At 41.0% G+C, this 12,206-nt stretch overlaps 1 protein-coding gene and 2 non-coding genes across 3 annotated transcripts; 2 read left to right on the top strand and 1 right to left on the bottom strand.

Moving 5' to 3' along the window:
• Positions 1-476: 476 nt before the first annotated feature.
• Positions 477-548, bottom strand: trnae-cuc. The gene has a single exon. It is a non-coding gene; the product is annotated as a tRNA-Glu (tRNA).
• Positions 549-820: 272 nt separating this feature from the next.
• On the top strand, positions 821-902 carry trnas-aga. Its single transcript has one exon. It is a non-coding gene; the product is annotated as a tRNA-Ser (tRNA).
• A 1,438-nt stretch (positions 903-2,340) lies between these two features.
• Positions 2,341-8,411, top strand: ppdpfb (pancreatic progenitor cell differentiation and proliferation factor b). The gene is made up of 5 exons (XM_037103274.1): positions 2,341-2,508; positions 4,036-4,131; positions 4,822-4,899; positions 7,140-7,233; positions 7,871-8,411. The coding sequence occupies exons 2-5, from the start codon at positions 4,077-4,079 to the stop codon at positions 7,983-7,985; spliced, it is 342 nt and encodes a 113-aa protein (XP_036959169.1). The 5' UTR covers positions 2,341-2,508; positions 4,036-4,076; the 3' UTR covers positions 7,986-8,411.
• Positions 8,412-12,206: the final 3,795 nt, after the last annotated feature.

Here is a 12,206-nt window from a genome sequence, read left to right as displayed (position 1 = left end):
GTTATGAGACCAGAATGACTGTCATCGTAATGAAATTTAATGTAATTTTATGTGTGCTGTAACCTGACACAGTATGTACAGGTTTAAAAGTGTGCACTAACATTATAAGACACTAGTGGATCACATGAAAACGCCAGATTTCAGTATTTTAGGGGTTTTTCTCTATGTATCATCTGAATTGGGATTGGGTTAAAATTGTCCTGAGCATCAAAGAGACACTAAGGAAACTTGGCAACTCATATTCGTTTAATTAGCTGTTGCTGAATGGTTACCAAAATACTGCAAGACAGTGAAAACTGATTCCAAGAAAGTGTGGTTACAAATAAAGTCTGCATCACAGCACCTGGATGACTGAGAAGTTTCATGCATTATTAATCGAATGACTTGGCATGGTTTAACCCAAGTAATATAATATATAAAGTGTACTGCAGGTTTTACTAACACTAAAACCAGCCATGGAGTCAAGAAAACAAGTGTTCCCTGACCGGGAATCGAACCCGGGCCGCGGCGGTGAGAGCGCCGAATCCTAACCACTAGACCACCAGGGACTGTTAGTTAGGCTGTGACGTCCCACAGTCATAAAGCTCTGTTGTTCAACACTGATTTGGGGTTTTAAGTTTTCTTTCCATCGATTTGATGCTTAAAAAAAAAAGAAAAGAAAAAAATAACAAATAAAGTAATAAAATCTTGTCTTTCTCTGATGAGATCTCGTTTCCAAGGGTGACGCAGAAACGACCCGCCCTGCTCTTGCCTGTGATTTCCGTATTAGTCAATCGGTATCGCGAGATTTCAGGATAGCACATGATATTGTGGGCTCCAAGTTGTCGTGGCCGAGTGGTTAAGGCGATGGACTAGAAATCCATTGGGGTCTCCCCGCGCAGGTTCGAATCCTGCCGACAACGATTAGATGTTTTAGAGTTTTTTTTATGTGACTCATATAGTTATAAACTTGAATTTATCGCCTGCTACAGTCTGTACTACCTGAAACCACAGGCGAAGAACACGCATATGTTTTTGTTTGTAACGTCTGCACACCTACACACATATAAATAGACTGATTTCTATTTCTACTGCACGGAGCATCTGGAACAAAAACAATTTCCATCCGGGAATTAATGAAGTATTCTGATTCTGATTCTGATCTACTGATACACTGGATTTAAATATGATCAGGTTACCGCAATTCGTGTATTTAACCACCAGGAGGCGCTAAGTGTACAGTGCTCGTTGTTTACGTTTGGGACAGTCTGTTGTTCCACTGGTGAGTCAGCGGTGACGATCAGTGACTGCAGAGTGTACTGAACACCTTGACTGTCACTGATCTCCAGTCATGTTATTTATTTAACTGTGTGTCATGTAGGCTGAGGAACACAACACAACATTGCACTTGAACATGTTTCATGAATGTTGCGTTGTAAAAACAAAAAGAAGAAGGAAAAAATTTGAATAAAATATATTTTAATTACAATAATAGAAAGACAACAAAGCAACCAAACTCAGTTGTGTGAGTCGTCTTTGTTTTCTAAGCAAACAAACACCACAGACTACAACAAACCATGACATATAAAGTGGAAATTACAGTATGAGATACAAAAATCACAACTATGAGATAAAAACTAAACGTATATCTCATAATTTAGATTTATTTTATCTCATTATTTGGATTCTGAATTATAAAGCTAAGGGACAGAGTTGGTCCTAAATGCTCAAATATGTAATAAAAACAGACAGTGTATAAATAACGAAGAAATGAACAAGATGAACATTTTTGATGAATGTTGTATTCTGAATTCTGAATAAAATGTATTCAGATTACAATACAAAGCAACCCAACTCAACTGTGTGAGTCATAAACTGAGCAAAAGAGAGACACGGGTTACCAAATATCATAGTGTTTGACAAATCTAGCTAAAAATAGATAAAGCTGATACCCTACCAGATAAAAATGTGACCCTGTGCTGAAGCGATCGATAGAATTTGCACAGAGGAATTTCCTGGAAATGTACTGCTCAAATTAATAACAACTTTCAGGACATTATGCCAGCAAGGCTTGACTTTTAATAAAAGTTCATCACTTGGAAAGCACGATTAAAATTGCACTTTGATCTGTTTAAAATGTGCTTGATAGATAAAGACTGATTGATTGATTGGTTGAACAGAATAATCATGATTTAAAATCATCAACTATTAGTTTGATAAGGTTCCTTGAGTAAAACCACTGTGGTGTAAATTAGACTTTATTGTGAAGTCGTCCATGATGAGTGGAGAGCGCTCACCCGGTAGCCCCGCCCATGACTGATGCTACGTCACCAACCGTCTGTATAAAAGCAGCGGCGGACCGTTGGTTCGGGAGGAAGCAGCGTTGATCTCCGCTCGGACCTTGGAGGGTTACATTTACCCAAAACTTATTTTCAAATGGGCCCCGTCGCCTAGCGTTTACTCCCCCAGCCGCGCCGACTGAGTTGAATTGGGTGCTACTGAACATCAGCACGTCTGGGTCCCTATAAGGTGAGTCCGTCCCCGGTCATAAAATGGTGGTTAACACGGAGGGTTTCTCTGGTGGTGGGCTCCCCGTTCAGAGGGGGGCGAGCTAACGATGCTAGCTAGCTAGCCTGTGATAATGGCAGCTTCTGCTGTGTGGCTGTCTTTGTTTTGGTTTAAGACATAAGAAGACCCGTTTTGTGTTAATTATTATTGCTGATTTTAATCAGGTTTCATCCCCAGAATTCCAGCGGTGGTCATATTAACAGATTATTATCGACAGCTGACAGTTCTGGTATGAACCAGATGTTAGTACAGATTATTTTTGTCTCTGTCGGGGCAGAAAATGTCCTCGTCAGAGACAGAAAGTGTCCAGCTTTACACTCTCATCCTTCCCCTCCTTCAAAGCCCTCTTTGTCTCAGCTCGTGGTCCCGTTAAACGGTTCCTCTGTTGTTCTGAACGTGAGGAGGGAGAGAACAGAGCCAAAATGTCGGTTTGTCGCAGAGACGATAATGTAAACAAGACCCCTGCGAAACATGGGCTGACGTCATCACACTGAAGACGTGCTGAGCCAGAATCTGCAGCTGAGCTAGATTTACTGAATATATATGTCCTTTTTTTTTTTTAAATAGATGATGTATTGTGGCTGTGAGAGATGATCTGTTAATGTGCATTTTAATGTTCAGCCGTCATTAGTCTTGTTCTGTTGTCAAGGCGTCTTTGTTGTTTTTCTCTGCATAACATGGACAGCATGTTTTTCTCACATTGTTTTTGTGTGTGGGTGTGGAATCAGTGCTGAAAGAATTAACTGGATTATCAAAACACTACATAAATATAACAAGATCTTAAAAGCCTTCTTTCTTTATCCTCTAGAAATAAGGGAACACGCTTGTTTTTTTTTTTTTACAAATGTCAGTAAAAATAACAATCCTTCAAATCTGGTTATCAGACTCTTTGAAAAAAGATATGCAATAAAGATCCTGACAGCTAATATGCTGATATCGATATATCTGTAGCCAGTGTCTGCAAATGAATTTTAAAAATATGCATTTTTTTTTCATATTTACACCTGGTTAGTTGGTTAGTCCATCGATTTATCACCAATGATTTTGATTATCACTCGACAGGTGAACATAATACAATATTATATGCCAAACTTTAAATATTTGTTTGACAACACTAATATGTTAGAATTCAGTACAGTAGATAAGCAAGTGTACACTGAAATGAACTGATCAATCTGTTTTGTTGTGGTGAAATGGAAAAAAATCATTCGGTCCACACTCGATTCCTATGTAAGTGAACTGAGTTTTTTATGTTTTGGACTCTTTATTGTACAAAAGAATCCAGTCATCAGCACACAAATCAATAATGAATTGCAAGTTATTGATTCATTAGTTGGAGCCTCTGCTATGAAGTGATCAGAAGTTCTGGGGTTGGACACGTGTGGGCATTTGCATGGAAAAGAATATGGAGGAAAAAAAAATCCCTGAAGCTCTGGTGAGTAATGTGGCCCAGTCTGGTTTTGCTGAACTTGTTTTTCCTTTTCCCAGGTTTCCATCAAGCACAGCTTACAGCGACCAACAACAGCAGAATGGCAGCTATTCCAGCAGGCGGTTCTCTCGTGGCAACCACTGATTACTACCGAAGTGAGTCTCTCTTGTTAATCAGAACTAAACTGACTCCTCTTTCCTGTCTGGTGAATCACTATAACTCTGCAGTTGGATATACAATGTACTCCCACTAGAGAAACAGTCAGTAAAGTGGCTCAAGTTGATCTGTGATGAGTCATTAGTCCTCTCCTTTCTCTAGAAGATGATCAGTAGGTGTAGTCACCTTCTGTCCTTTTTATATCATCGATGTGAATAAATGTACTGTTATGTTAATTTCCCAGAGTGCCAAATAGACTGATAACCTGTCTTGGTAGATCAAATAAAAATATTGCATTAGAGCTTCAGTGTTGTGGTTGTGTAACCAGAGGAAAATGGATTTTTAATATTTGCGCCCCTGTGAACGCCTCATCACCCTCTCTCAATAGGAGTTATGCAAGAGCATTAACTTCTGCCTCTGGTTCAAAGAATTAACCCTTCACTAGCACCCAAATTACCCAAACCGTCCTAATGCTGCCAGAAGTTGTGGCTAGATTTGCCTCACCCCAAGCCAAAGAAACATGGCAATCTGAGTGGCTTGCATCAATCAAACATTCAAATGATATTTGGCTGGTGGGGGAAAAAAGTTTTGCACACTGCTATAAGCTGGAGCTCTCTACCTGTTACTTTTTCACCTTTTCCAGTTTTGTGACTGTGTGATAAAACTGACCACATCTTCATCTTCTTCAGGGCGCATCGGCTCTACGTCCAGCAGCAGCTCTTGCGGCAGTTCGGAGTACAGCGGCGAGGTCATCCCTCACCATCCAGGTGGGTGTTTGAATCAGTGAAGAAGGAAACAGCCAGGAGAAATCAGTGCTTATGCAAAGGAGGACTCCAAAAATAAATATGATTAAATGTTTGTCAGTGTTGAAAAGCCTCTGAGACAGAAATTAGATCGTCATTGGAGGTTTAAACTCCATCCTTTTTTAAACTTGTATTAATGAGCGCATCATTTATGCTTTCATAGAAACAATATCCTCAAGCTGGTTATAAAAGGCTGCAGTTTAATAGTGTCAACACAACGCTGTGTTCCAAATGCCCTGAATCGAAGCTGCTGCCTGAGGATTTCTCAGTTTGTAGTCAAGACAGACAATGAGGCATGAAAAGCACTCGTCCTCAAAGACATTTCAATGAATTGAGTTTTGGAGAGAACAGCATGTTCTGTTTCAGAGAAGGAGCACCCACAGGAAGTGTGTGCTTCTGTGGTTTCACACACTGTCCAGATGTTTCTGTCTGTCGTGAGCAGCCTCAATTTAGAGGAGAAAAAAAATGTGGCCTCTTAAATAAAACAGACTGATCGTTTGCTAACCCTTTTTTTTTGACAAATGTACTTGATGCACAAATGCACTCGTAGAGAGACACTTTTTTTTTGTTCTGAGTTTGATGGCAGCAACATGTTCCAAACAAGGCAGCTCAACAGAAGACTAGGAAAGTTGTTGAATGCTGCAATGAAACACCTGGTTAATTGGTAACAGATGAAGGTTTCATGTTGCGTGAACGACTGATCTTTCAAGGATTCCCCCTTTCAAACCCAAAGATAACACGAGGTTCAGCACCTTGCAAAACACGATTGTGTAAAGGATTACTACGTTGGCTCAGGAACTCTAAATGATCGCATTCTGGATTTACTGACCGTTGACACAGCACTCACCCATTTCCTGTGTGCAGTTTATGCAATCATTTCAAAGGGTTACAACATTGCTCAAAGTCATACTGCTGCTCATTGTCCCAGTGACGTCTCAGATGAGGCTTCAGTTTCAGGAACCTCACGATTGCTGTAGTTCAGTCAGCTGTTGCCTCAGACAGCATGGTTACTATGGTTGAGTCATCCTGTGACACACCTAGTGCGGCTTGCTCCTGGTTCTTTAGAGTAAAAGTCATTTTCAGTGGAGTTTTTTTTTTCAACCGTCTTTTCTGGTCAGGATTCAGAAGAAAATCATCCTAGTATTGGCACACATGCGTCGAGCCCCTGGTACACCAATATAACCCTCAGCCACAGTTAATATCAGCTGACTTCACCAGTAATCCTGGATCAGCGTCTCAGTGCAGCTCTGTGTGAAAACCATCTGGGCCGTCTTACATCTGTGTCTGTTTTAACCACCTGGGTCAGATTGAAATATTCACTCACACCCCAGGTGCTGTACACCAGAATAGGTAAAAGGGCTGGGAAATCAGCACATGCATTCATAGACAGACGAGTGCACGTTGCAGTTGATTTAGTTAGTTTTATGAAATTGAATTCACTAGACATTACAATATAAATTCACAAAATGTGTCATGACGTATACACTTCTCCATGGAAGTAAAGTCCTAACTTGAGTGGTAAATTAATGTATTTACAGCCACTTAACTTTTTAAGTGGCTTTAAGGTTTTAAGAAAGGATTTATAAGAGTTCTGTGGGAAGCAGTGATGGATTTATACTTGTAAATGAATACGTTAGTTTCATATAGAAATTGTTTTAATTCAGTAATATGTAGGACACAAGATCGTGTAGTCCATCAGACAGTTTTGGTAAAGGCCTGTGTCTGCTCAGATACATTTACATCCCGACTGGTATCATTTTTAAGATTAGGTTGACCTAGAAGCTAATTACAGCACACAGCAGCTGGACAGTAAATATAACTGCCTGTAATGTAAATGCAGTTGCTGGAGGCGTCACAGTCGGTTTGACCCAGATCCAAACACGCGCCTGAGACGTGACACCGGAAACCTGATTCATGTCCTCTGTCAGGGCGTAGCTGTTAAAAGACGCCCATAACTCACACTCTTAACGTCAGTCACTGTGACGCTCAGCCTGCTGTCATACTACAGGGAAGTTACTGCTCGGTACTTTTCCTCAGCTCACAAAGTAGCTTTAATCTGATGTTGAAACTCATCAGACTGTGTAGTAAAACTGTCAATGGGTGTTCAACTGCAGTGAAATGATTTCCTCTGAGCACCGACTTCACAGAAGCTGTGTCACTGTATGAACTTAAACCCTTATCGCCTTCATTGTCTCCCTCCACAGGACTCCCCAAGCAGGACTCTGGCCATTGGTGGTCCAGTTTCTTCTTTGGGAAGCAGCCAGGGATGACCCCACTGACTGAGGAGGCACAGCAGAAGTAAGTATAAACACATACAGACACACGCACACACACACACACTTTGCTGACTCATTCCCTTACTCAGCTGCTGTATCTGGGTTATTTTAATCCTGGACATAATCCTAAACCAGGTCTCCTTTAGATGCCCGGTTTCTTCTTTCACACATTTACCATAGTGCTTGTCACACTGCACGTAGCCCCAGGCTAACATAGCTGTTGGCCCCAGGCTAACAGAGCTCCAGCACCATCCTGGGACCTTCCCAAATGGGCTAACCCTGACTTTAGCCTGGGGCTTGCTGGCTTTGCACCAGAGCAGAGTAGCTGCTTTTTTAGGATAGCCCTGGGCTCAGAATATGCAAAGTGTGAAAAGCCCACATGTTTCCAAATATAGCTTTCATCTTTTTACAGTGCTGTTAAAGAATCCATCCGTAGATGTGGAGCTTTTTTGTCGACTTCTTAGTCGTTTACTTACAAGGCTGCATTAACTGAATAGTGGACTCAAAGATGGTTCACAGTCACTTGGATGAGCCAGAAAGTTGTTTCTGTGAGAAGAACTTCCAATCCATATCTGTTTTGACACACAGCTGCACCTTTTTCTATACTCCAGTGTCAATAATAGTTTTTCACAGTCTTCGTGTCTCTCCGTCTCTCTCAGGGCGGGGGTCCCAGGTGCGGTGACCAACGGTCAGATCACCTGCGTTGCCAGGGAGATGGTGATGCAGCGACAGGCGAGTGAGAGCAGCGATGCAGGAAGTCCCACCTCCTCCTGATCCGCCAGCCTCACTCTGATCCACACCGCGCCTCGGGAGGAGTCCAACCAACGACCAACGCTAGGTGACGGGAGGGTGTCCCGTTTACAACCTTATTAGTTTTTGTTTTTTTTATATTATTCATCGTAGGATAGGCTGCCTAACTCGGTTTTGTTTTGGTAACCTTGTGTTTTTTTTATTTTTATTGACAACCAAGAAAAAAAAAAGAATTTAAAAATAAACAAAAAAACAAACAACAAGACGATGATGCAACTGATAAGCTCTTATGTTTTTATTTTTTAACATTTGTACTGTTCTGTGTTTGTAATACTGTGGTGCATAGACACAGTGTGATGCATCTTCATCCACATGCCTTTTGTTAAACATGTTTTTCACTTTTGTCACCCTGTGATTGCAAATGCAATAAAGTAGACTCTTGCAGCCTAATGTTCTGTGTCGGTTCTCATCTTTTGATTTAATATGTGCACTATATAGGGAAAAACAACAATGTGTAAACAGAGGAAGCATATTACAATTCAGTTTTAGTTTGAATTCAGGAAGCGCACAGCCTTCTCTGTGTCTTTACTGGTCAAACTATATTTCTGATGTATTCATCTGCAGTGCTGCATCCTGTTGGCTGAAATGGCCGTATAAGGACCAGTCAGTGAAAGTGTCTGTTTGCCAGGGAGTGGTTCACTGGCTTTGTACAGGGCTGTTCACCAACTGAGTAAACACTGAGGGAGCAGGACTTTATGTCCACTGACTGCTGCTGCTGGAGTTGTGCAACACTTGGCTCAGAGTCAGAACACAGGAACGCATCTGGGAACTGAGCCCAACAGTCCCTATGGATCAAAATGATTCCTACACAAAATGAGGTTAACTTCCCCTGCAGATGTTTTTTTTTTTTTTTTTTTTTTTTTTTTTACTCCTGAAATGAAGTTTAAATCCCAAGTTATAGGGTTTAGAGGCATTTGCTTCCAAAATGAACATTTCACGTTGGGACTAAATTTGTTTTCAGTCACTAATTAAACTCAACTACAGGGAAGCTACAAAAGGGAGAGGTTTATTTTTACTCACTATATATGACAAAGTAAAATCACATGCAAGAAAATGTAGTTTATTGCAAGAAGTGCCATTTATTCACTGGTGAGACATTACCCACCATAATACCTCACCATTGTCAAACACTATATAAAGTAAAAAGTGATGGAGATAAAAAGTTTACCACTACTCTGTGTCGGGATCGTTCTTTTTCCCGAGTTTTCCGAGTGCAATGGAACGCATCATATTTGTGTTAGCACATCTGCTAGCCTGGCTAGCTAGCTCAGCTGCTGAAACTACCTTTAACGACCACCATGGCTCCTCTAGCGTTATAAACAAGCTAGCATACAAAAACCCACACGATGTTACATCAGGATGTCTTCATTTTATTTAGTGGAAAATGTATGTTTGTGTCGTTTTTTAGCTGTTGATAATTAGCTAGCTAGCTGTTAGCGGCAGACGCCATTTTTAAAACGGAAGTCGGAGTCAGAGACCACCATGACAGGTGGTACCTGGAGGTTCTCCAGGTAAGAGCTTCTCTAAGGTAGGACCTGTTTGTTTTAACAGTTTTATACAGGTGGATTTATTTGCTTGATTATATGATTATAAGCTTTGATGGTTCTGGCTAATTCCTGGGTGTGGTTGATGTTTTGGTATCTGCTGGGCTTCTACCTCTCATCTCTCTTCATAACTTGGATTAATTGTATTATTTTTTGTTGTGGCTGAGCCAGTTTTACTTGAGTTAGTCATTTGTCATGACTCATGATTATTACAGGTTGTTGATTTAGACCCAGAGTATCTTCAGGGACTCTCAGGTGTTGCTGAGTCAGGTGATGTGGAACATTCATGGCTGTCTTGTACCACAAAACACACTTGCATTGTACATTTTTTCTGCAATATCGGATGTGTGACGAACTTATTATGCTATTATTGCATTCAACTCAGACAGTCACCTTGAAATTCTCTATAATAATGTAGTTTATCATGCTATAACATTTAGTTTGTTTAAAGGTGATATTATGTAATTCTAATCTTTTGCTGTTGGTGTTGAGCTGCACACACTTTCCATCACAGGTACATATAAAGCTGAATTGAACTGATCTGGACAATAAATTAATTCTACTTCTGGTCATCATCTGAGTTACTGTCAGACCTATTTAAATCCGACAAGCAGTCATCGCCACAGTGCTTTTGATGGATGCGCACAGCTGAGATGATGACGATGCAGAAACTAAACACCAACTAACTTTCCCATAATTCCACAAACCCTCCCTTTATCTTTTGACTCCTACATGTTATCCTGACATGTGGAGAAAAATCTCCCTGCTGACTGTAGAGCAGTCACAAATCCTGACGCCAGGATTTTCCCATTTGACTGTAAAATGGGTTTGTGTCAGCGCCGCCGTCCCCTTTTCAGCCCCCCTCCGTCTCTCTGTCTGTCTCTGTGAAACAGAGGAAAGACAAACAATGGAGCGACGCTGCTGTAAAGTGGCCCCCTCTGCATGACGGTGCTGAAAGGTTGAAAAGAGGATTTGTTCTGTGGCTCATTTGAAGAGCCGAGCGGCCGGTCGTCGTCCCACGCTGCAGTTTTTCCAGGTCACTGGCTGCTCGGAGGGTCGTCGAAAAGTGGGAGTGAAGGAGGTGATTCATTTTCTCCTCTGTCAGGATCTCTGTCGCTCTTTGTCAGGCTGCCCTCCCTCTCCCTCTCAACATCTGCTCTTCTTTTGGCCAACTGGATATAGTGCTGGCTGATACGGTTGAAATCAGTGTTGATTAGAGTATGAAATGTGAAAAATAGTCCAGTTTTGTCTTCGAGTTGATGAATGTAGTCTTGATGTATGTCAGTGTATCAGTCAGGAGTTTTTCCCACTTCATTGCAGCTCAAAATGTACGTTTAATTTGCGTAATAACTCAAGTCAATTTAGACAAAAAGTGCTATCGGGTTCCTGCTGTAAGCTGCACGTTTGTTCACACGGACTGAAAACAAGAATAAACTCAGTGGGCCCTGCAGGACACCTGGAACCAGACTGAAGTTGATGCTGTGATTGATAAAAGAGAGTCGAGACAATACTGTTTATTGGCACTGAACAATAGTTCAAACTAACAAACACCAACTAAAAAAGGTCACATTTAAACAGCGAAGACAGTGAATCATAGCATACGTTACTATTGTCTGAAACTGTGTGTTTAACTTGAGACTGGAGCTTTAAAGTGACTCACTGCAGACAGACATACTTATAAATGTACATTTCTTAATTCTCACATTAGTGCCCTAATTAAATGATCACTTTGTGAAGTGCTGTTTAAGGGATATTACATTTTTCTTCATTTAAAGAGCTGCAAAATGTTGGAAATGCACAAACATCTGTGCAAAAATACAAGTTTTTGCACAGATGTTTGTCAACTTTTGACTTCAATTTAAGGATTTCATCAAAAATGCAACAGCCTTAGATATTCAACATCAGGTCCGTGTCCTGATGTGTAAATTTCAAAAGTCTTTCTTCTTGGAGTTTGTCCACTTTGTCTTGGTTTGTCCATCTGACCCAGGCTGGGTGCAGCCAAGAGGGGCTGATAAAAGCAGGGAAGTCAAATGATCCAGATTTTATTTATTTTTTTTTTTTTTTAAACTTCCTTTGAGTCTGTAAACTAAAGAGGTGCGTTTGTTTCCTTCTACTTGACACGCCGGTCAGCAGAGCTGGTTGGTTTAGAGATAGAGAAGTGAAAAGATGAAGAAGAGCCCAGGATGATGTCGACCCATAATCCTTTGGTTCCACTGCAACCTGAGAATCCAAGGAAGGAACGAAATAACAGAGTTTAATTTGAGTCTGGGAACAAATTAAAAAATACCTGTATTGGGAGGAGAGCTCAGAGATTATTTTGTAATTTGTGGGATTAAAAAGTGGATTCATCTTCTCTCCTGCTGATCAGCCTGACAGCAGCGGTCATCTGGAGGTCACCTCCTCTGTAATGCCGACTGCTGACTGGAGCTGGAGGGGAAATGTACTTTACTTCATGAACATAATGTAACAGAGCGGAGAGAGAGAACCAGAACCAGAACCAGAACCAGAGTCTCCTGGAGTCAAACACACCATTAAACACATCAGTGTTGAGGAAAATCTATCTGACGGGACTCAAGTGTTCCAGTTTCATTCATGTTATGTTTAGTCACGTTCTCCTGATTCTCTCCTGGAAGTTATATTG

Source organism: Acanthopagrus latus, chromosome 7 (assembly GCF_904848185.1).
Source record: "Acanthopagrus latus isolate v.2019 chromosome 7, fAcaLat1.1, whole genome shotgun sequence".
NCBI lineage: Eukaryota > Metazoa > Chordata > Actinopteri > Spariformes > Sparidae > Acanthopagrus > Acanthopagrus latus.
The sequence above is the reverse complement of the archived record's forward strand: the minus strand, read 5'-3'. Positions and strand labels throughout refer to the sequence as shown.

Bases quoted from the DNA above. Each gene is read 5' to 3' on its own strand.
- ppdpfb (XM_037103274.1), top strand. From the start codon at position 4,077: ATGGCAGCTATTCCAGCAGGCGGTTCTCTCGTGGCAACCACTGATTAC. The intron at 4,900-7,139 runs GTGGGTGTTTGA...CTCCCTCCACAG, and splicing joins GGTCATCCCTCACCATCCAG to GACTCCCCAAGCAGGACTCT. The intron at 7,234-7,870 runs GTAAGTATAAAC...CGTCTCTCTCAG, and splicing joins ACTGAGGAGGCACAGCAGAA to GGCGGGGGTCCCAGGTGCGG.